The sequence below is a fragment of the Panthera tigris genome, chromosome B2 (assembly GCF_018350195.1).
Source record: "Panthera tigris isolate Pti1 chromosome B2, P.tigris_Pti1_mat1.1, whole genome shotgun sequence".
In the NCBI taxonomy this organism is placed as follows: domain Eukaryota; kingdom Metazoa; phylum Chordata; class Mammalia; order Carnivora; family Felidae; genus Panthera; species Panthera tigris.
The window spans coordinates 53,115,799-53,141,661 of NC_056664.1; the positions used below are offsets into that span (position 1 = coordinate 53,115,799).

At 35.4% G+C, this 25,863-nt stretch overlaps 1 protein-coding gene across 7 annotated transcripts in view; it reads right to left on the bottom strand.

Annotated features, from left to right (window-relative positions):
• Nucleotides 1-1,774: 1,774 nt before the first annotated feature.
• Nucleotides 1,775-25,863, bottom strand: part of COL21A1 (collagen type XXI alpha 1 chain) — a 172,036-nt gene continuing 147,947 nt past the window's right edge. For 5 of the 7 annotated variants that reach the window (XM_015543553.2, XM_042986589.1, XM_007095543.3 and 2 more), the window contains 13 exons: nt 22,968-23,012; nt 20,879-20,932; nt 19,609-19,662; nt 16,647-16,700; nt 14,970-15,041; nt 13,023-13,058; nt 10,114-10,158; nt 7,212-7,244; nt 6,489-6,635; nt 6,344-6,398; nt 5,644-5,844; nt 4,369-4,446; nt 1,775-3,043 (listed from right to left, as the gene is read on the bottom strand). In XM_015543553.2, coding sequence (XP_015399039.1) covers nt 2,856-3,043; nt 4,369-4,446; nt 5,644-5,844; nt 6,344-6,398; nt 6,489-6,635; nt 7,212-7,244; nt 10,114-10,158; nt 13,023-13,058; nt 14,970-15,041; nt 16,647-16,700; nt 19,609-19,662; nt 20,879-20,932; nt 22,968-23,012 — 1,062 coding nt within the window. In that variant the 3' untranslated portion in view covers nt 1,775-2,855. The remainder of the gene's footprint in view (nt 3,044-4,368; nt 4,447-5,643; nt 5,845-6,343; nt 6,399-6,488; nt 6,636-7,211; nt 7,245-10,113; nt 10,159-13,022; nt 13,059-14,969; nt 15,042-16,646; nt 16,701-19,608; nt 19,663-20,878; nt 20,933-22,967; nt 23,013-25,863) is intronic. The other 2 variants (XM_042986587.1, XM_042986588.1) reach the window with 2 other exon arrangements.

The window sequence follows — 25,863 nt, forward strand, 5'->3', positions numbered from 1 at the left end:
TTTCACATCTGTTTTATGAGCTTGTGCAGAAAATAACAAAATAATATTTTATATGGCATTATTAAGACTGGCTGGCTTAAACAATAGAAATTAATTTTCTCACAACTACAGGCTGGAAATTCAAGATCAAGATGGGCTACCTTCCTGGCTTGTTGACAGTTGCCTTATCAGTACGTGTTCACAGGACCTTTCCTGCATACCTGTAGACAGAAAGAGAGAGATTGTCCTCTTTCTTTTCTCATAAGGCCACCAGTCCCATAGGATTCATTACCACCTATAAGCCCTGTCTCCAAATACTGCCACATGGGGGTTGGAGCTTCCACATATGAACTTGGGAGGGACATAGCATCATCCTATACATTTCTATAGCACTTCTTTCTTAGGATGAATGTATTGGAATCCTGTTTACTTACCTACATCTCATTACACACAAGTAACTGCAGGCTAGACAATGCAACTATTCTGCCACTATATCCTTGGCCACATGGTGAGTGGTGGCTAAATGAATTAATAGGTAACACTAACTACCTATTCTGCTCCTTTAGCATGTCTTAGAAAATGCCATAACCACCTAGGAGTTAAGCCTCAACAGATACCTAGGGCTTTGCTGGAGATTGAATATCCAAACAAGACTCATGCTATGGCTAGAATAAAAAAGTCAAGAAATAAAAGGTGTTGGCAAAACGTGGAGAAAAAAGGTACCCTACTGGTGGTAGGAACGTATATTGGTGCAACCATTGTACAAACTAGTATGGAGATTCCTCAAAAAATTAAAAATAGAAATACCATATGACCCAGCAATTCCACTATTGGGTATTCACCCAAAGAATAAAACAACACTAATTCAAAAAGATGTACACACCCCTATGCTTACTGCAACATTATTTATAGTAGCCAAATTATGGAAGCAGCCCAAATGTCCACAGATAGATGAATGAAGAAAATGTGGTACACATATATACAATGGAATATTACCCAGCCATAAAAAACAATGAAATCTTGCCATGTGCAACAATATGGACAGACCTAGATGATATTACACTGAGTAAAATAAGTCTGAGAAAGACAAATAATACCATATAAGTTCACTTATATGAGGAATCTAAAAAACAAAATGAACAAACAGAAAGCAGAAACACCCCCATAAATATAAAGAACAAACTGATAGTTGCCAGAGGGGAGATGAATGGGAAGACAGGAAAAATAGGTGAAGGGGAGTGGGAGATACAGGCTTCCAGTTATGGAATGACTAAGTCACAGGGATCAATGGCACAGCACAAGGAATACAGTCAACGGCACTGTAATAGCGTCGTATGGTGACAGATGGGAGCTACACTTGTGCTGAGCACAGCATAACATATACACTTGTGGAATCACTACATCGCACATCTGAAACTAATGTAGCAGTGGGTCAACTATAGTTCAATTTAAAAAAAACCAAAAATGACAAAAAATTCTTGTGCGCTAACTCTGCTACTGAATGTTATGACTTGAGTCTCCCCCACCGTCCTCATCAAAGTGGCAGGATGACATGTCAGTTAAACTAAACGCTGATCAACAGTCACTCCAGGAAGCAGGTGCTGCACCCATTTGTGTGCGTAGTATACCAAATGAATTTCTAAGTTCTTATTTCAGATGATCGAGCTTTTCAAGAATAGGGTAAATAATTCAATAAAGTATAACCACTGAAAACAATGACCATGTGATACGGATACTACACTCAACAATCAGGTAAAATTATGTATTTTAAAAAAATAAAACACTGCAATCAGGCCTGTACAACACTTTATTGAACTTTGAATAACAAGCATGTAACAAAATTTAGAGCATGATTAGGATAAAATATCTCAAATATGTTCCTTACAAAGGCAGTAAGTACAGTACACAAAGACTGTTTGTAATATTTTAAAGTCTGCTAAAAATATCAAGACATACTAGAATCTGTGGAGTTAACTTTCCTCTCAACTAGAGCATTTATTCCCATTAGCTTTGCTACAATGAAAGTTAACATATAGGACCATACACATGTAATAAATGAAATGGAAAATGAAGGCATCCAACAAACATTCCAATTGCTAAGCAAGTATGAAGAATAAAGTCTTTTATTTCTGAACTATCATTTCCTTTGACAACACCAGGTACAAAGAAACTTTTTTCCAAATGTATTTAATATTATATAATTTGGACCATTCCCATTGGAACCAATAGTCTTTCTTAGCATACTCATTAATCAAATTTGAGAATTTGCAAATGTACTTAAGAAACACGTTACTCTCATACAGAGGTGACATTCAAAACACTGAACAACCAGCAGCCCATTGTCCCTACCCACCAAGCACAGATGCTGGAGTAAATGACTGGCATGGCAATACAGTCTGTCCTAGCTGAATATCAGCCCTGATGTTATTTCCAATGACCAGACACATGTTTTGGCTAATGTACAAGCATGTGCTATGAGATATGAAACATGAAATTCACACAGACATGAAACTGAACTCAAATACTCTGCTGCATGGAGGCTGAATGTGAAATATTTCACAGTGACTGAAATTGACTGGCTAACAGGCAATGGTGTTGGTTTTTTTATATATATAATTCAACTTTGATTAAAATAAATGGACTTATAAGACACCCTTGAGATTTAGTTAATGCTACCAATCCAAAGGCTCTGAATTACTGAGGAGCCTTTAAAATCAGTATATGTGACCTTTCATATATTTTTCCTTAAGAAAAAGTAATAAAAACACCGAGGTACTTTAGTTTCTTTTCAAGGGATTATGTTATTATCTTCCTGAGATGCAAAAGACCATAAAAGAAAAGCACCACGCCTAGGTTGCTGAATGAGGCATCAGACACTAATAGTTTGGTCCTTTTCTAAATGGATCTCTTCCAACAATTACACTAAAACATAGCGATGGATCGCAGATTCCAGGGGGGCCTGGTTGTCCTTGGATTCCAGGTTTTCCATGATCTCCATCTTTGCCTGGGAGACCTGGGTCTCCTGGAGGACCTTCTTTGCTTATTCCAGGAGGACCCTCTGGACCTAAGAAGGGACATGATCAATATATGAACAGAGGAGTTTTGGTTTTTGATGATGATATAGGTGATTCTGTAAGAAATGGAAGTGGGAAAAAAAACAAATCCTAAAAGTTTTACATATTTGCACTAATGTGAAAAGAGAAGTACTCTCTTGCTAATTCTATATACCTTCCATTTAGAAGACTATGGAGAAATGATCAGTAATTTTTATAAAACCAGGCTAAGCTATATCAATATAGCAATCACCCTGCTGATTAAGACACTGAGCTAACATTCTAATATTTTAATTGGTGGGTTGTCCAAACTTATTTCTTCCTTCCAGCATATCTTCTGCCAATTACTATAAATTAGCAAGTGAGAGATGAGTAAGGTAAAACTCTACAACTCTACTGAAGTCACTTTTGTGCCATTTTTGCAGTAAAATGATTTTTCATTACACACGTTTTTAGGTTTCCATATTTAAATACAGTGCTATTACCATGGCGTAATTGTGATCATTATACACACAAAGGTGTTACAGCACTAATTTGAGAACCACAGCCTAATTAGCTCAATTAGCATGCTCAAAGGAAGGAGAGTTAACAGGATATTATGTGAAAGGTGATGACTCAAAGTAACAAAAACCATTCAGGGTGTGAAATGGAGCAGCATAGGTTGAGGCACTCTCTACTACTAATAATTCCTGCTGCTACCACTAAGAGACATTTAGTCAGCATTTAACTACAACTGTAGATACTGTTCCAAGCATTTTACATGAAGACTTTTGAATCCTTTCATCCCCGCAAAAGCCTCACGATGTTCTAACATCTAAAATAACAGTAATAGCACCCATTTACTGAAAACATGATTGTTACACACTGTTCCAAAAGCACATGTATTAATTCATATCATTTTACAATAATGTCATGATGCAGGCAACATCTCATCACCATTTCACCAATGAGGAAATGGAGGCCTGACAAAGTTAAAATAACACAGCTAGCCAAGGCTGCCCTACGAGTCCACCACTGCAGGTGTTCTGCTTCCCTGAGAATCATAAAGAGTGAACACTGATATACACTAGATAAGCTTGGGTGACTAAAACCATTCCAGAACTATTCTAAGGACCAGTCTTCTAAGGCATCCAAATGATAAACAAGAGAAAATCCAGAATGATTGATCAGTAAGCTGGAGGAAGAAAATTCTAGTAGTTAGAGCTCAATATGTTCAATGTGAATCATTCAAAAAAGGAAACAAATGTCTTGATTTCAAATTTTTTGACATAGATTTATGCAGATTTTCTTAAAGCCAAATGTGCAGCAACACTTAGGAGCATGTACCAGTTCTTACCTGGGGGACCAGGAGGACCTTGTTCTCCAGGGTACCCAAACCCTTGGTTCCCCTTTGCCCCGTTTCTTCCTGGTAGGCCTGCAGAGTGTCAAAGATGGGAATAAGCTTACTTTTCCTATAAAATCACATCCTGCTAGATTGCTTCTTTCAAAGCTGTTAATATACACATTGGAAGAAAAATAAATTTTGCGGCGCCTGAGTAGCTCAGTTGAGCGTCCGACTCCTGATTTCAGCACAGGTTAAGATCTCAATGTTTATGGGTTCAAGCCCCACATCTGGCTCTGCACTGATGCGTGGAGACTTCTTCAGATTCTCTCTCTCTCAAAATAAATACAAACTTAATTTTTTTTTAACAAAAAAGAAAAATCTTTTTAAAAAAGCTTGCCACTTATTTACTATTACTAATGGGAAACAGAATTTTTGAAGCAAAAATTTCTAAGATTATCAGTGATCTAGAAGGATCTAATATTGAAATATTGAAAAGGAAAATGGTTTGGGATTATTAACCCTTGTGTTATTCATAGTTGTTTATTACTTTGATTGAACATCTCAATTGTTCACATAATACTAAATAAAAAGGAAAGAATTATCAACTGACATTTCACATAAACATTCAAAGACAATGATAAGTAAGTTGTGGGCTATTAAGAAGTTTGGTGGCAAAATATAATTTTTCCTATAATAGAAAAATTCTTAAGGTAACAGAAGTTACTGGAGTCAAAATAAAGGAAAGTGTGATTTTCTATCAAAGACTCAGGCAAAATCTCTAAGTGCACTATCAATATTTTCTAATTTGTAACTTCACAAGCTTCAAACTTTAATTTTTGTCTACTTTAGAATATTGCTTTAAGAAAACAGAATTGCTTTTTAACTAGTTGAAAAATTATTATTTTTTTTTATTTTTTAGAGATAGAGAACAAGCAGGGGAGAGGGGCAGAGGGAGGGGAAGGGGGAGAAAAAGAGACGGAGAGAAAAAGAGACAGAGAGAGAGAGAAAAAGAGACAGAGAGAGAAAGAGGGGGGAGAGAATCTTAAGCAAGACCCATGCTCAGCATGGAGCCTGATGTGGGGCTCAATCCCACAACCCTGGGATCATGACCTGAGACAAAAATCAAGAGTCAGACACTCAACTGACTGAGCCACCCAGGCACCCTGACAAATTATTGAAAGACTCAGGGATACAAAAAGCTTTTTGGCATCATAAAACCAAAGATGAACCCTTGCCTATTAAATCAATTTAGAAAGTGAATACAAAATATGTAAACAAGTTCAGCACCTTTTAATCCTCTGGCACCTGGACGTCCAGGAGCACCCACTAATCCAGGAACACCATCTCTTCCTGGCAAACCAGGAAATCCTCGAGGACCTTCTGGGCCTATGGGACCCGGTGGCCCAGGAATACCAGGAGAACCATGTTGAGACTGGCAATGATCACAATTTTGAATTCTTCCACTCTGAAGTAAGACTGGTAGCTGAGCTTAAAAACAAAGAAGCCCCACCCCTTAAGTTTAAATAGGCATTGGTAAAATCACTAACCATTTTTTTCACAATTTATAGATACCCATCTCTTGACCAATAACTTCACTTCTAGGAATTTAACTGTGGAAATACTCTGTTCTATGCAATCATTTTATTATTACAATCACTTAAAATGGCGGGGGGGGGGAGTGAAAGCACCCCAAAAAAATAAATTGTGTAAATTATAGACATCCATATTTATGAATTACATTATCAGAATTATGTCAGAAAATTTAATTCATGGTGAAATAATGATAAATTGTTTTATTAAAAAGATTAGAAAAGAGTACATATTATTTTCATTTTTAAAAAATTACTCATCTAGGGAAAAAAACAGGAGTTTATAAATTTCCTTTATTTTCTTCTAATCTTACTTATATATTTTATAATTTCTACCAATAATTAGTATTATTTTACCAATTTTAAAAAAGTTATTAAAATCTCTGTTTGAGACTTACCTCTTAATACATCAGTGCAAACTTGTCGAATAAACTGTTCTGAAAATTCTCTTCCCTGCATCAAATTATTAGTGGGTTATAACATGTACATACCAAGTAAAAAGCAATGAAAACATGAGAAATTGGAAAGAAGCAGAATACATACAGGCTTTCCATCCAATCCTGGAGGTCCTTGAGGACCTGTTTCTCCCGGCTGCCCCTGGGGACCCATAGGCCCCATCAGGCCGTCCACCCCAGACTCTCCTTTTGGTCCAGTGGCACCTCTGATGCCAGGCTCTCCCTTTTCACCTCTCTAAAATCAGAAGAAATCTTCAGAAGTTCTGTTTCAATATTTCAGAAGGTATAACTGCATCATAAAAGTCCTTAAGGATATGAATATGAACATATACATACATATATATAAAGTACATTATGTAGAGAACAGCTGTGAAATGCTGTTATTGATCAGAGGGGAATTTTCATATCATATTAAACTGCCATTTATCCATCCATCCACCCATCCATCCAACCCCACAAATCTCCTCAATTTATTCAACATATTGTGTAGGCGATACATATAGCACTAGAGAAAAAACAAACGTGCCACAGTCTTGTTTTCAAAGAGATTACATTCTAGAGAGACAAATACAGAAACACAATATTCTTTGTTAAATTTTTGCACAAAAAAACTTAGCTCCTAATACAGATGAAGAACCAATAATATTCACAAATATGCAACATTTCACACCTATCTACATATTCTGAAAATCACTATTAAAGAACTACTGAAGAATGTGAAAGGCATTTTCTGCCAAAGCTAAATTTATTCAGCACTGAAAACTGAAGCAGTATGGACTGAAGAGAGAGCATAATACATGAAGAAACATACCTCGCCTTTTGCACCATGATGACCTTGAATTCCCTTTGAAAATTAATAGGAGAAAAAAAACATAATAAATCTGCAAGGTACAGTACTATTAGCATGGTGTGCACCTGTTACCACACATTTAATCAAACTTTACTTTTCAATCTGAAAAGTACTGATACAATTAGTGAAAGAATTACACATGATACTCTCTCTGCCTTTTTAAAGGAGGCTAATGACTAGGTGATATGCTAACTGGATAATATAAAATTGTTAATTTATGTCACTGTTTCATTCTTAGATATGAATATTTTTATATGCTGCAGGTCAAATATGTAGGTTAGAATGGGATTCTATGTGAATTCTATTTCAGTTCTATTCTGGATTTTAAATATGTTGCTATTTTAATGTAAATTAAACTCAATCAGGTAATGTAAGGTATGTTTATTCTTTTATTTGGTGATTAAGATAAGTATTCCATTTTCCCAAGTTTATGTTCTTAAAATTAAATTTCAATTGAGTACTATTTATAAAAGATGGAATAAAGCAAAGATGCCATTAAAGGCGATTAACAGGGAAGACAATACCCATTTGTCCTATGCCTAAACCACTCACTGCTGGCAATTCAGAGATTAGAAAAGCAGTGTGATGTATAATATGGTATTCTTCCCAAGTGATATTATACACACTGGGGAGCTCACGCATGAAAGTCATTCACCGTTAGAATCACTGAATACATCTGGATGGTTCTATTAAATGATTTCCCACTCATCTCTCACATATTCATTACAATGGCAAATTATAGATGATAAGAGCTTTCAGGAAAGGCATGAAAATTTCCCATTTCTGAAATTCATTGTACACTTGGGCTTCAAAATCACCTGATATCAGTTCTGGGAAAGGGTAGAGCTTGCACACACACAGGTAGGACTTCATTATTCAAGTTTCAAATTAAAAGTCAGAGTTCTGCAATTCACTATAAAATTTAGCGTATGACATTTCACACAATGAAACTTGAATTTGCATATTTATTTTGCTTTATTTCTAGGTCCCTTAAACATGGATACCCAGATTGGACAAAAGGGAAGACAAATGGGGTAAAATCAGAGTATGGCACAGAAAGAGGCATACTCTCAAATTAAAACAAGAGCATAAAAACACTAAGTTTCCATGTAAAAATATATTAGTGAGTAAAACACTTCAAGATTGTTCTTTAAATATTGAAGTTTCTGCAGAAATGCTGAGGTGTTCCCTCCCAGACATAACCCTACAACTGGAGCTTGTGTAAGAGGAAACACAGAATAGGAAGTTCTCAGGACTAGAACTGAGTTAGAGCTGCAACTGAAAACACCGGTTATCTGAGAATCCACTGGGATGGTTTCATGAGAGGAACCCAACATGAAGGCCAAGAAATTGCACACTTGCAGCCCTTTGTAGGATGACAGGTAACTAATAATGTTTACTTAAACAACTTGGGACAACTATTCAACTGCTGAGAAGCAACAGTTGCTTTGACCCCCAGGTACTCCATTAGGGCTCAGTTACTGGTGGTGAGAACACCAGCATCCAACAAATCTTGGGCAGAAGTTTTCTAGGAAGCCCAAACCCTGCCCTAGGGTGGCCGACCACTATTTCCCTTGAGAAGTGAGGGGAAAAAAACCAAACATGTTTAGGGAAGTGTGAAGAGAGTGTTATCTGTAAGCCAGTGAGCTAGCTAAGTTGAGAGCTCAGATTCCACAGGAAATAGCCTTCTCAGAAAGTTCCTGTAAGAATTTTTGGTGAAGGGCCTGGGTTGTGGAGGTTGAATGGACGAGGAAGTTAAGGTTGTCCTATGAGAAGAGCGGTTTATAGATACTGTGTGATTGACTTAGAGAAACCTAGGCAGTCAGTCTGTGCTGCCAGGGAGGAGAATGGGGTCAATGCTGGTCATGTCATCAAGTGGATCTAAGTGGAGGAGCAAAAAAATTAAAAGACACACTTTACTGAGCATAGACGTAGACAGACAAACTTCGTCTTTCTCCTCTTTTGCTCTTGCTGTTGGCTTCTAAATTCTCAACTCTTTTGAATATCTAGCACTCACCTTCCATCCTATCTTACAGACAACCCTGTGACCACATGCTTTTACACCTCTCTCCAATGGTCTCCGATATCTCCAGCGAGGGACATAGAGACCCCTGTCCTTGAAGACATCACTCACAGTTTTATCCGCCCATCTCCAGAACCAGTGTAATTACTGAATCTGTCTTGAATGTCACATTCGAAAGAGGTCTATCCCATGAGGGGATCATATGTACAGTCGGTCCTTTCAGTGTGGACCAAGTTGGATCTGAGCTTAACTACTGGCAGTGCAGCAGCAAACAAGCTACCGTTACATACAAATCACTTTTATGCTACTTTTGGTCCAATTTGGCTGTGACTGTACTTACATGCCACATGGCAATCTCATTGAAGATAACATTTGAAAAAGTCTCTAGTGTAGGAAATTGTATCTCTGAACACACAAGAGGGAAACAAGAATATTCTTCCACTACTTATAGGCTTCAACTACTCCCATTTCAAGAAAAAAATAAAGAGTGAATAGTAAATATGGAGATACTGTCATTGTATGGCTGCCTTTGGCCAATAACTATTGCAGGAAGTAAGTGAAATTGTCTACCTTTAGCCATTTACTTGAAGAGAAAAAAGCATGGAGAAGCAAGTTTCATAGTCACCAATCAGTACAGGAAAATGAAAACATAAAACATATGATTAAAGTAAACCATTATCACCACCACCATCTGGCATTTTCTTCCTCAGATGCTTAGAATGAGCACTACCATCTATCTACCCTTCTCCCCACTCGTTTCCATTTGCAAATAATCCTCTCCCAACACCATCCAGTTATGTGGTTCATTATTCCATTGTCCATCAAAGAAAACAAAAATACCTGTGACCCTGGAATCCCTTGTCTTCCATTTTCTCCCTTTTGACCCTTTAAAATTTAATAAACATCATTGATTAGCTTGCACACATACAATGCAATCTCATGTAAGACACAAACTATGTATAACACTGGTGTCAAGAAGAAAGGTCACAAAAAGCAGTGATGCAAATATGCAAAATGATGTAAGAGATAAAGAAGTTAGTCTCTTGGAGGAAGAAAAAAAGAGAGTCAACCCTAATATTAACAACATGAAAGATAATTTAAAAACCCAATGGGTTATGGATATGTTATTAATTTCAATGACATAATTATGTTTAGTGTTGATTATGTACATGCAAGGACAAGAAGACATCTTTAAAGGAGTTTTTAAAGATGAAAAATATATTACAAATGTGGAATACTACTCATACATCAAAAAATAAAAGGAATCTTGCCTTTTGTAACAACATGGATGGGACTTGAGGGCATTAAGCTAAGTGAAATGAGTCGGACAGAGAAAGATAAATACCGTATGATTTCACTTACATGTAGAGTGCGACAAAACAAAACAACCAAACAAGACAAAACAAAAAACTCGAGCTCACAGATACGCAGAATAGAATAATGTTTGCCAGGAGGGAGGGGAGGGTGAGATAGGTGAAAGAGGTCAAAAGATACAAACTTCCTGCTATAAAACAAAGAAGTCATGGGGATGCATATACAGCATGGTTACTGTAGTTGATAATACCATAATGTGTATGTGAAAGTTGCTAAGAGTAATTCTTAAAAATTCTCATCAAAAGAAGAAAAAATGTTGTCACTATGTATGGTGATAGATGGTAACTAGACACATGATGGTGATCATTTCACAGTGTATACAAATTTGAATTAATATGTTGTACACCTGCAATACAGCTGACCCTTGAATGATGGTAGGGTGACAGGCACCACCTCCCTCAAAGTCAAAAATCTGTGGATAACTTTTGACTCCCCCCAAATTTAACTACTAATAGCCCACTATCGACCAGAAACCTTACTAATCATATAAATTAACATATATTTTGTATATGTATTATATTCTATATTCTTACAAGTTAGAGAAAAGGGAATGTTAAAATCATAAGGAAGAGAAATACATTTACAATACTGTATTTATTGAAAAAAATCTGCATGTAAGTACAACTGAGGAGCTCAAACCTGCATTGTTCAAGGGTCAACTACATACTGTTACATGTCAATTATACTTCAATTTAAAAAATACTGCAAAAATATTTTGAATGAAGATCTTTAAATCAGGACAAATAAGAAGAGAGGAAAATTAACAAAGGTATAAACACATTTGTCCATTTAAAACATACTTGTGGATATCCATCATATATAATGCATGGTACTAACCCCTAAAGTACTACCTCATCCCCATGTGGGACGAGATAATTAGCAGTTTCTGGGAAAACATATACCCAGATAATAAAACAGTGACTTATCTAATTACCTAAATTTTAAATCACTCTAGCACTGTTGATTTATTCATTTATTTACTTAAGTGAATTCCCAATATTTATTGAATGATACCTATTTGCTGGTTCGTAGGGGCACTGAACCAAAAACTGGTATCATCAAGTTGCTTACTGTGTGGTGGTAAAGTTAAGTCATTAAATGAAGAATGATGAAAATGCATAATTAAGCCTCTGGGCTGGATACTATGGGGACAGAGGAGGGGGCATCTGAGAGAGGTGCATCCTACAGGGTGGGGAGAACTACTCAACCTTAAGTGTAGGCTTTAGGGATAAGTAAAAGAGAGCCAAAATAGTCAAGTCAGGAAGCACTTCATGGAACAGACTTTATCTTGAAATGTGTGGGGCACCACAGAAGGATTCCTAAGCGGATGTGTAGCTTAGTTATTGCACGCTGGTAGGAGCATGAGAGGAAGCGGGGAGGACACTGGTAATCTGAGACCCATGACAAGAAATGATTAGGACAGTGCGGACAGGGAGAAGGGGCCAAGTTCAAGAGAGATTTAGATGTGAAACTACCTGTGAAAAGAGAAGAGACTGAGTTTTAGGATGGCTTTCAAGCCTTTTTCCTTGAGATCATTTCATGGGTCTACCAATTACCATGACCAAGAATAGAGTAGGAGCTGGTTTATGGGGAAAGGTGATAAGCTCTGTTTTGGACCTTTGGATGTGTGCACATGACACATTCAAACTCAGTACCAAGAGGGAAACCGGAATATGCGGGTCTAGAGTTTACAGACACTTGCTTAAAATCTACCTCACTCCTAATTTCAAAATTACAGAAATCATAATAATACTTGAGTATCTTTAGTAAAAGGTACTGAATCAACAGCTAAAAAACAATTGTTGACACTGAGACCTCAGCAGATGTTCACTCTAATATTACTTCAATTTGTAATCTCCTTTTATGCCTCCAGAAATCCTAGAACACTTTGCCCTTGTGGTAACACACCCAAATGAAATATCCTTTCTAAATCACCCTAGATTTCCTCAACCTGATTTAATTTTTTAGTATAATTCTGCTTCCAATTATTAGTTTGAACATGTTTTATATTTGGTGTTAAATATAAAATCTTATCACATTTATTTGTGCCATAATCCATTCAAATCATTTCTGGAAACATACATAATATAGATATGTAATATTTCAAATAAACATACTAGAAGTATGTAATACAATCTACATATGTTTGGTTGAATCATTTGATTTCCAAGTTTCTACAACAGTGAAATAGAGAATAATCTTAAAAGGAGATCTGATGTTGTCCGAAAAGTTTAGAAGAAAAGAAGAAAGCTGAGACTTAACAATTAGATACTGATGGTGAAGCAGGAAGGAGCCAGAAAACCACGCTACAACTAAAAAGAACAAAGCCCTGATTTTATTGCCAAGCAAAACTTTTAAAAAAGCCAGCAACATACCTGAATGCCTTTTTCACCTTGACTTCCTTTGTCGCCCTGCAAAAAGGCAGTTTAATGTCTATCATAATCTAGGATATTCTGTATCCTTTCAAGTAAACATATTTTTCTGCAGGAAAAAAATATATATGGTCTCCTACAAATTCCACAAGTGCCTTATATGCAGAAGCAGACTCCAAAAGGAGAAAAATCATATTATGTCAAAATGTTCTAAGTGAATACTTCCTTGTGCTCTTACATTTCAAAGGAAAAATTATTATAATTTCTAGTTTACCAGAAATAAGAAAATTTGTCTATATTGATCACAATCTGAGGTTTAGCAAACAAACATGAGAAAACTCATTTCGGCAATTGTTTTACAAAATCAAACTGAAAAATCTTCCATTGAGCTAGTAGTAGCCACAAATTTATAGGAAACAATGAAGGAGAATATAATATTGAAATGGTATTTTTGAAAACATACACTTCAAAAATGAATTTTTGGGGTAAAATCCATATTCCATAATATAAATATTCCTGGGACTTTTCAGCTAGAGTAAACCTTCCAGACCAACTAAGTTCAATGTCCTTGTTCTTAGATAATGAATCTGCAAATTAGGAAAGATAAGCACTTGCCCTCAGATGAACTTGGACACTGTTTCCAAATTTCTTTCCTCCCTCACCATGCTCTCTAAACATTAAGAGTTTTGTGTTACAGCCAACAAAATACAGGTGTTCTTTTAAAGGGCAAGTTTTGAAAAAGAAATTTCTCAAAACCTCAACATATAGTCCTAGTAGGTTTATGTAATATTCACCAAGGTTCTGACACTTAATTGCTGCCCTGAGGGTCATCCCTGTCTCAGCAAGTGTTGCCTACTGCTCACTGGAACAAAACGGTCAATGATCATACTGGTTATAATAACCTAGGGGCCAAGTGCATGACACATGAGAAACAGAAAAATGAAATGGTAGCAAAACCAAAACAGCAAGGGATATAAAGATGAAGATGTAAGAGTTTGTATCTTTTCCAGAATCAAGGTCAACATATTTACTTTTAGACTGAAATGTATATATTTGCAGTGGCATGAACTTCTTTGGCAAACGGGCTGTCAGTTGTTGCTTAAAACCACCAAACAAATACTATTTATATAGATACAGCTTCACGGTTCCTTTTTGAGGAGAGAGAGAGAGTATGAATCTAAAATGTTGCTCTCTTACCTCACCAAAACATTTTATATCAGAATACATGATTTGTATTTTAAACTCCTTAATTTCAAATGAAATTCTATGCAATATAATCTTTCATAAATAGGAACTGCATGGTCAAGTGTTCTGGGTGTAGTTGTTACTATTTTAGACCTTTGTCCCAGTTTTGATAAGAGTAATATTCACATTTTAGTAAGAGTGCCAGACATTGAATACTTTTCCTAAAATAGTCTTGACTCACTTGGACCGACTGCAAAACAATCTGAATTTACAGGCTTTACTTAATAGAATGTTTATATTTTCTGAGCTGCATGCCTCATCCAAGGCCTTCATCTAGGAGACAATACCCATGCAGGAATGTGAAAGATGAGACACAGCTATGGGCATGCGATTGATCATATTACACATATACCAAATATAAAGGTCATTAAAAGTACAGTCAGTCCAAATTGTGCTACTTTCACAAAAGGAAGACTTACATGCTAATAGCTGATTAAAAGTTAATTTTATCCTGGGGCACCTAGGTGGCTCAGTCGGTTAAGCGACCCACTCTTTGTTTCCTCTCGGGTCATGATCTTGAAATTTCATGGGTTCAAGCCCCTTATCGGGCTCTATGCTGGCAACACGAAGCCTGCTTGGGATTCTCTCCCTCTCTCTCTCTTCCCCTACCCGACTCGTGCTGTCTCTTTCTATATAAATAAAAAAATAAATAAACTTTAAAAAAAAAAAGAAAAAAGTTAATTATATCACCTAAACAATGCATACCTTTTTTCCTTGAACTCCCGGCAAACCCAGGTATCCCGGTTCTCCTGGGGGACCTACTGCTCCTTGTTCTCCCTAAGTAACATAGAAATTACATAAAGATTGCATACCTATTGCTTATGAAAGACACCACTGTTTTTATCTCTACATAAATCCCAAATGTATAACTGATGGTTACAAAGTTTGTTGACCTTTAGTTATTATTGCAGAAATAGTAAAGAATGAAAAGTTTATGGGAGTCCCAACAAAACTTCTTGTACCTTTTCCTAACATTGTAAGTTAAAATAATTCTGATAGCATAGATTTTAAAATTTTATACATATTTTTCATCTTTATTTTATAGCTTCAACAATAAATAGTAAAGCAGTGATAATAAACATAGGTATCTCGTTTTGTTTGCTAACACTTTCTCTTCCTTCTTGCGACTGCTTATTCTCATACTGCTACTTTAAAGAACCTATTTTATTGTTAAAAAACTGCTGAGGAAACAGTACTAAAATTGCTGAAAATCGCATTATTCATTGTTTTTATTTTGTTATATATTTTCTCACAAACACACAATACACAATTCAGTTACTAAGGTTTTCTCGCTACATAAGGCCTAATTTATGTCTTTCACCAAGACATATGAATATTGTGATGTTCTTTATATGCCATTATGTTTTTAAAACATAATTTTGAATTACAGAATAGTACTTAACTGTAGTGATTTATCATCTTTAATAAAATGCCTATTGTTACAATTAGTTTTCACAATGTTTATTTTTATAAACAATATGGGGGTGAATATCTTTGTAGTTAAATCATAGGCACACTTATGTTGGTTCTTCATACACAGGGAAAAATATTTTCTTAGAAGTAAATTCTTGAGTTGTTTTCAGTACAGGGAATATTCCACGACTTATCCCAATTTTTCTACTCTGCATCATCCCACAGGGATTATTTCCTTCATGGAATAAAGATTCCTTAAAATTCTTAAGTAAGAACATTTTCTGAAAGTATATAGTGACAAATTATCAATGACATTTAGGTAATGTCTGTAAGACAGGGGACGCAAACCTGAATTTGCCTCATGGTTTTTGGTTTGAGTTTTACCATTAGTCCCAAACCCTATCACATTAACTAAAGCCTACTGTCTTTTGTGGAAACAGTATTGCCTCTTTACTTACTAGGCCCACTCCTGAGCTATTGATTACTACTCTAGATTGCTAAAGGCTTGAAAAGAATTAAAAATCCTATTGAAATAAACATTAATTATTTGGTTTGGAGGAAACTGGTATAAGCAGCTCTGAGTCCCCACACTGAAGTCCCATCAAGCAGTAAACAAAGGAATAGCATCACTTGTGAGAGTCAGTCATACACACTTCCTTTCAGTTACAGAAGACAGGGATATTCTCTGAACCAAAGAGTAGGTTCATATAAGCATAGGGCTTTTACCATTTCTAGGAAAATCAAGCCAAAATATATTTTGTCTTTTTTACCTAAACTGTGAGAAAGTGTCCCCAAAACAATTGAAACCCCCCATTGGCCATTTTCTTTCCTGAATGAGAACTCTGTGATAGAGGTAATCCTTAATTTCATGTAACTTTTCTTAATGGATACATGTGGTAATCTCATCAAATAATAAAGGGGACTTATAATATTTTGAATGTATTTCCAAATGTATCAAATGATAATTACCTTTAGCCCAGAAGCCCCAGGCATCCCTTGAAGTCCAGGTTCACCTTTATTTCCCTGTCAATGCATCAAACCATTTGAGTTAAAAAAAAAAAAAAAGTCATATCTGATATAGACACTTAAGGGAACATCTTTTAAATAATTTTTATATTTCCAACTTTCTACCTGTTTGAAACACAGACTCTGTAGGTTAAGCCTATTTATTAAGAAAAAACTCTTGTAAGCAAGGAATGGGTCTGCTCATTTATAAAGCTTTCCAAAAGTGTGTTTTAAATCTAGAAGCTCCAAGTAAGGGAAGAAATTCAAATCCTCAGGCACCAGTGCTAATTACCTGGGTCTCCATACCGCACAGGCCAGAGCCATTGATTTTGACAACATCCTATACATTGAGAATCATCATATTTCCCTGTGTCACTTTCTCAGGATGACTCACCTTCGGTGTGCAGTTGAAGGAAAGAAAATTAGATTCAAATGTACAGTGGCTTTAAAAAAAATATATATATATATGTATGTATTACATATATATGTATAAATGTATAAATTGTGTGTGTGTGTGTATATATACATACACACACACAAACACGCATATATGAAAAGAAAACTTTGTTTTCTTTTTCAGGATTTAAGTGAAGTCCTTTCCAACAAAAGTTTGAAGGACAAGACCAACTTGACAAAGAATACAAAATTATAAAAAGGGTCGGATATACAGAGAGAATATGTCTGCTGGCTAATAGGAGAGACTGTCAAAGGTAGTGTTGGTTTTCATACACATTCTGATACCTAAAATCCCAACCTGGTTCTGGCAAAAGCCAGAACCAAACTGGGCACACTAATAATTAAGGTAACCAACTGCATTTTCAGCTTTTGAAAAGTTTTCTAGGTTGGTCATGTTGAGAAACATATGAACACAATATCTGGACTTCATTAAGCACTGAGCACATAACAACGTTATTAAGCCGTGGAGCATTGGTTCCTTAAAATATCTAATTTTACAAGTGATTCAGCAGAAATCCAGAGGTGACAACTTGCTTCAAGTCACATGACTTGATTATGTTAACCTATCCTAATGTCATTTAGATAATAATTTTAAAAACTGGAATATAGTATGGTTCAGTAGCTATTTTTTAAAAAGGTTTTATAAACCAAATTAGAAGTTTTCTAAAGATCTACCACAAAGTTTCAGCCTCATCTTTGCCCTGTTTAATACAGCTTTGTTTTTTTTTGGCCCACTCTAGAATTCATAGCAACTGATAAGGCATAGTTCACAAACATATTAGTTGACAAAATAGGCAGGGATAAAGTAACACACAGGTAAGTAACCTACAGCTGATGGGCTGACTCCAGCCTAATGCAGGCTTTTGTAAATAAAGTTTTTCCAGAAACAGGCACATCCCTGTTTGTCCACTGCTGCTTTTGTATTACAAGAGCAGAGTTGAGTAGTTGCAACAGCAACTATATGGCCCTCAAAGATTCAAATATTTACTATCTGGCCATTTGCAGAACACCTGAGCTAACATACTACATGAGGAGAATTTGAAGTGTTTCACTGAAGAGATTATATTTAAAAGGTAGGATTTTAACACTTCGAATCTATTTTTAACAAAATAATTGCACAAGTACAAGATGAGAGGAAACGAACTTCTTAGTAATTCATGTCAAAATAAAGTGATTCTGGAAACAGCCACTTGCCTTCCCAGCCATATCAGCAGAATCTACTCAAATGGCTGATAACACAAAGTATTGTTATAAAACCTTTTATGGAAGTTCCAGTAGATTTAATTGACCTCCTGCTCAGTGTGAGCCAACAATGTGAAGTGGCTGATGAAATCTTAGGTTGAATTCTTAAGAATTAGAGCATCCAGAACACCCTGGGGGATCCATCGTATCCCAGTTACTTAAGAAATATACAACTACCCAGCATCTTCTTAGAAAATGACTTTGAGAAATTATGGAGAATCTCCACTTGGCAGGCCCAGTCACTCAAGGGTTTTACACCAACTCTGTGCACACTTACTACTACTAGGACTCCTCTCTCCAAAGATTTACGAGGGTCTACCATTGGTGAAAGGGCAGATACTTTTCCCATGATGTTTTATCCTATTTCTTTCTCTAAGTAATTTAGAAATTAAAAGTAGAATAGATTAGGTTGTCTACTCATCTACTCATTCTGCATGCCAGGGTCTATTTCCGTGCAACATTGTCTAGTTAGAGGGTCAATGCTTCTAAAACAGCAATTCCATCATTTCCTTTGGAAGGTTGTCCTACATTCTCTAATCATTAAATAGTTGAGAATAGTTTGAGTCTAGCCAGAATGTACTTGATTTGACCCTTCTAGTAAACCAAGAAAAAAAAATAGTTCTCTTAGCACAGGACTCTATATACCTAGAAAATGGTCAAAGCATGGTATTTGGAGTTGCAATTCTATCTTGAAAATAACCTAACCTGACATCCTGAATACGTATGTCAGGTTTGCCTGACATTTTTTAAAGATGAAAGTAAAGATAATACACTATTTTACCCACAGTCCTGAAGGAGAGAATGCCTAATAAAACCCACTAAAAGGCATTTTACAATAAAAACTCCGTATACATCCTACTAAATAAAAATATCAAGAAGAGGACTCAGAAATTGGCAAAAGTCATCCTCAATCAAAACCACTAATCCTCTATATTGGTGAGGTTTGACATGAAACTCCATAGAACTCCACATAATCCTCAGTGCCTGTGAGATGACAATAAAGGAGAAGAGGGTCAAGTAGTGAGAGATTCTGGACTTTTTCCAGCTTAAACAAGACCTGCATTACATTAGCCTACTTTATACAATTCATTTTGTCTAAGGTTTCATTCTTACAAATGACTGTTCATAGAATTAAAACCACACTTAAAATCAGTATAATTGAAAGTTTTGCTGAGGCACACAAATGGTAATTTTGCACAAGTGTTCTTATTAATTTCATTTTATTTACCTTAGATCCTGGTGTTCCAGGCTGACCCGGTGAGCCATCACGTCCCATCATACCCTATATTTTTAAGTGGAAGTTTCAAGAGTTTTATTTCCTTCAATAAAGTATAATAAAAAATCTAACTATGCAAGATAGCCTGAAGGCCAGCAAAGACCTCTTAACATGGTTAATCAAATAACCTACAAACAGCAAAAATTTCTTGAGAGCTAGTAAAAGACAAATGTAAAGGAAAGTTCATTTTTTTCTACATTCTTACTTTCTTCCTTATGTCATGATGACTAAGAATTAGGCTTCTTGGGGAGCCTGGGTGGCTCATTTGGTTAAGTATTCAACTTCGGCTCAGGTCATCATCTCAGGGTTCCTGGGTTGGAGCCCCGCGTTGAGCTCTGTGCTGACAGCTCAGAACCTGGAGCCTGCTTCAGATTCTGTGTCCCTCTCTCTCTCTGCTCCTCCCCCACTCATGCTGTTTCTCTCTCAAAAATAAATAAATTTAAAAGTAATTAAGAATTAGGTTTCTTTATAGATGTTATCCTGGTCAACTTTACTTCCAATTTCTATTTTCTTAAATGATATTCTGAAAGAGTGACAATCTAATAAATTCTCTGAATATAACAATCTCTCTTCAAGTTACAAAATAGTCATATTTTTAACTAGCCATATGACTCAAAATAAAACAACAATAACTAGCAACAAGGAACTGATTTAATTTGGAGTCTACTTTATTTTTTAAGTGTTTATTTAGAGAGAGAGAAAACACAAGTAATGAAGGGGCGGGGAGGGGGGGGGAGAGAGAGAGAGAGAGAGAGAGAGAGAGAGAGAGAGAGAGAGAGAGAGAGAAAATATATGAGAATGAATCCCAAGCAGGCTCCATGCTTAGTGTGGAGCCTGACACAGGGCTCGATCTCACAACCATGAGACCATGACCTAAGCCAAAATCAAGAGTTGAGATGCTTAACCAGCTGAGCCACCCAGGCACCTCTGGATTCTACCTTAAATGCCAAAACAAACATTAAAAGACATTGCTTTCTCTTAAATATAGCCAAGGAAATGTGATGAGCAAAAAATATTCAATTAATATCATCAGGAAACATAATCTCAGTATGGTCATATTGAAAATACCATGTCATCACTATTATGCTTTACTATCAATTTAGTATATTATTTCACCTATAAAATGTAAAATACACTAATTCATAGCATAGGGTGCAAAATATTAGAAATGGCACATAATAACTATATTTCATATATCCTGATAATAATGACATTAACCTACAGGAATCCCTGGAGCTCCTTTTTTTCCTAGTGGTCCTTGAGGCCCAATTTCTCCCTAAAAATCAAATACAGATCAAATTTAAAATTGAAAATTATCAGTTCATTTCAATGAATTTCCTACCAAAGCATTATAGAATAAAAATTCAATACCAATCAGCCCAACTGCTTCCCCTTTCTCTACTGTAAACAGAAGCAACAGAGTGTAAAAAACATGGTACATGGTATCTTAAAGATCTGAGCCAAGGGTCTATGGAATCACTAAGTCAAATATTTTTATTAGAAAATCAGGAGTGATACTGTCATTGTTTGAAAGGAAGATCTGGAAGTTCACACAGAGTTGGTGAGGAGAGACAAGAGGGACAAGAGGGAGAGACAAGAGATCAATCTATTTATCATAGATTAAGAAGTATAACAGTTAACATAAATTAATAAAAAAATAGGATAGAGAATAATAGCATTTTTACTTCAATTTCTCAGATTTCTATACCCTACAAGCTAACTAGGTACTCCAAGGGAGTCTGAATCTTGAACATAAAAAAACAACAAACAACAACAAAAAAACAACAACCAACTCTGGAAAGAACATCTTCTGTGAGGGAGTTCTGGTCTTTCAAGAAATGGGTGAAGTCTTCAAAGATCCCTTATTTTAATTAAATACACTCTGAGTTGGGGCTATGATTAAAAGGATTCGGAACAATGCAGAAATCTTGCCAGAGGTCAAGATGCAGAAGCCAAGAAAAGGCCAGAGGCATCTAGAATGCATGTTCAGCTATTGGGAAACTGAATGGTGGGCTAACAGTGGGAAGAGGGCAGGAATCTTTAATACCTATGATGACCCAGGACTCTAAAAGGGGGCTGACATGGTACCCATGGCAACCAACAGGAGGCAGCTCTCCATGCCCCAATTAGGCTGACAGAACCCATGCCAATTAACATGAAGCAATGAGCTCATATTTAACAAGAAAGAGGAAGCAGCAAGCCACAAGACTGAGAGTTAACCGAAATAACGAAGGGCATTTGGTGGAATTGTTAAAACAGAATTAAGAACAATACATGAGATCTTTACTAATTAAATAATGGAATCATGAAAGACTATTAGGACTGCAAATGAAACAAGAGGCTATCAAGAATAAAAAGATGTTATTAAAAATTTAAACTTTTAGAAAAGTATTTTTTTAATCAACTGCTTAAATAACAGATTAGACACAGTAAAGGAAGAATAATTGGGCAACATATCAAAAAAATTTAACCAGAATGTAAGAAGAAAAGATATAAAAATAAGATACTCTTTAGAAACATGGATGGCAATATGAGAAGGAATAAAATTTCTCTAACTGTAATTCCAGAAGAAAGGAATAAAATTGGAAGAATTGTAATTTGGAGATAATGGATGATGTTTTCCAGAGTTAATGGAAACAATACCACACAGCCAGGATCAAACTGAATTCTCCCCAGGACGACTAAAGAGGCTGTGTATCTAGATATACTGTAATGAGTTTTAGACCAAAAAAACAAAAAAAGCAAATAAAATACCTTAAAAGAATCCCAAATAAAGGGACAGATCACTTACAAAAGAACAATACTTAGAATGAGAGCAGATGTTTCATAGTTAATAATGGCAGTCAGGAGACAATGGAAGAAAATCCTCAACATGTTAAGTGAAAATAATCATCAACTCTGAGTTGTATACCCTACAAAATTATCTCTCAAAAGCAAGAGTAAAATAAACATATTTAGAATTAGATAAATCTGAAAGTTTGTTACCAAGATATCTGTACTCAAAGAAATGCTAAAGAAATAGTTCAGAAAACAGGAAAATTATCCCAAAAGGCTGGTCTAAGAGCACAAGATAGAAAAGTAACCAAGTAAAACAGAAAGCATATGTATAAATCCAAATTAATATTATCCATATAGAACAAAACAAAAACTAATTATAAGGACAAATAATACTTTCTGAAATTATATCATATTTCAACAATTAACTATTGCCACTAATGTGGTAAAAATGCATTCTATGTGAAGATATCAACACTTTGTACTTTTAATAAACAGATCTAGGCCTAAATCTTTCAACTTTCATTAATACTCACCTTTTGTCCCATTAATCCTTGATTTCCAGGAAATCCAGGTAGTCCCTAAAAAGTAATAAAGTAGAATCTTAATTAAAAAACAAAACTATATATATATAGAGAGAGAGAGAAAGAGATTGATTGATTGAGAGAGAGACTGTATCATTAAAGAAGAATAAGTCCTAATCAGATTTTTAACTGGTAAATAATGCATAATTTCAAACCTGTATCATCCACTTACACTATAACACTGCTACTGATAATAATCCAATTTTGGAAAAGAGAATATTTATGAAATTCATTATTATATGAACATCCACTGGTATTTAAAGTTTTAAATAAAGGCTTTCAGAAAGAAAAGCTTATGAGGGTATTAATTAACTTGATTTTTCTTTGAGACCAACATAAGTGATAAAATAAGGATATTTCATTTGAACATATTCCTATATTATTTAAAATAATGCAATAAAAACTATCACATCATAGGAGTTCAGATTCAGTACAACAGTTCCAAAGGCGCCCACTGTCTCACAACCATAATTAAAAACTAACAAGACTAACCAATATCCTCCAAATTGAGCCTTGAAACACCCAGGAACCTAATTTCTTGTATGAAATACATCAATCTTTGTCCTAATGATTTCCTTACTGACACAATCATGAAGAATATGCAGATCACATTTGAGAAAGAAATACAAAGAGCTCTTTCACATGTACAATCCACATGTATAAGTTCTAGCAATTTTCAGAGAATATTAATGATCATTGTATACATTTGAAAATAACAGCACATTCGTTAACGGGAAAGCAATTCTACAGTCAATGAATTTACCAAAATAATCTTTCACCACCCAAAGCAAACAGTGATGGTACTAATCAATTTTCATTTTTATTCATTTCTCTTAGCTCCTTTCTTAATGACACTGCAGTTGAAATAAGTAACATTTGTATGTATATATCTATGTAGACAGACTCCGGCAGGAAAAGGAACTTGAAAGACCAGGAAATTGGGCCCCATCGGTATTTCTTTGAAAGCCCTCTGCATCATCAGGGCTTTCGAAGAACAGCAGTACTCCTCAGAAAAGCAAGGCAGGTGGTGGAGAGGCCACTGTCAATGAGATCAAGTTATCTTCTATTCCAGGGAGAATCGGCCATTTACTTGATTTTCACATCTTGATTTTATTAGCACAATACTGGTCAATGTGTTAGCCACAGTTATAGTGCAAGACATATGCATACAGTTTTAGTTTTAAAATCTGAACTTGAATCATAAATTGGAATTCAATTTGATTCTATTTGGTTCCATTTATTTTGCCACAGCACCATACCCTTTGCAGAGAAAAGATGTATCTGAGCAATGACCATCAACCAAGGGCTTGTAGTCTAGTTGAAAACACAAACCTTTAAAAACATACTAACTAGAAAATAACATAAAACCACATACATTTTAAAGTGACGTTATAAAATGTGAGCATGGTGTACCCTAAAACATAAAGTAAAATTAAAATATTTGACTTGTATGTATAAAGAACATAAAATGATATGAATTATATCCTTCCAAGGTGGGAAATACATATTCTTAATGTAATCAGTTAAGACTAATCTTGTTTCAAATAAAGGCCTCCATTTCAATAGACCATAATTTGGCATGAAACCGTCTGTAATCAGCTCCCATTCAAATACACATATACACAAACCCACTATAGGTTTAGACTAATTTCTGAATTTAAATAAAATCTGTAAACTCTTATCAGATACAAGATGGATAATGAAAGAGGTGCAGCTGTGGCCATTCAGTGTCCTTTAGCCCCACGAATCCCTAAAGGGGTTGTGCAATTGCTCACGATACTGTCAGACCTGAGGAACTGAATATCTTGCTGCATGGTGCCCTTTATTGTTTAGTTTCATCACTATTCAAGTCTCTATGCCCTCACACAATCAATATCAGTATGAATCAGTTACAGATATCCTACCCCTACTCCTGTTTTCTGAAGCCAATTTCAGGGTCAGAAAGGCTACATCCTCACTGTGGAGGAAAATCGGAGTAACACCCAGGCACCCTGGCCTCCACCTCCCAGAAGCCTTGAGAGCCCCCACAATTCATTTTCTGGATCCGATTTGACATCTTATTATCTAAATAATTATAATACTAAACTTGGTCTATATTTGAATAGAGCCTCAAATGTTATTTCAGCATATCAGACATTGAGGGTATTCTGGGGGGATTCCAGATCTGAAAAAAATTCTTTTCCCTATTGTCTGCTTAACATGTTAGTAAAACATTAAAATATATTTCAGACATATGAAGTCATGTATTTTATGCCCAACTATGCCAAGAAGTCTTATTTTAAAAATATCAACCAAAAATATGTAAAACTACATAATATTAAAAAAGAAAATGTAAACCTGATTTATGAAAGCAATTCTTGGCAAAACTAACATAATACCATGAGCATGCCTAGAATGCAAGACTGTTGACAGACTAACCAGAACTGAAACCAATCAGAGCTATATTAGTTAATAAAATTCTCCTATATTTTATTTTCCTGGGCTTCCACTTATTGAAATTCACTAAATTTTGCCAATTTTACACTAGCAGAAATATTATTCAAAACCACTTGAAATTTAGCAGTTTGCTGATCCAAAGTACTTAGTAACAATTACTTCATACAATAAATGTTTTCCAAGCAAACTATTTTATATTTCACTTTTGGCCTGGGTGGTTCTGGATTCAGGCAACTGTGATAATGTGTAAATAAAGACAGAAACAAGCATTTTATTTGGTAAGAGTAAAGGGGCATATTTCCCCCCTTCTGTGATTTCAGTTTGGGTTTGAGCAAGAGCAGAAAGTCAACTGGAAAATCCTGCATAATGTTGTGGTGAAAAAATGTAGACATTAAAAAAATGTTCTAAAAGC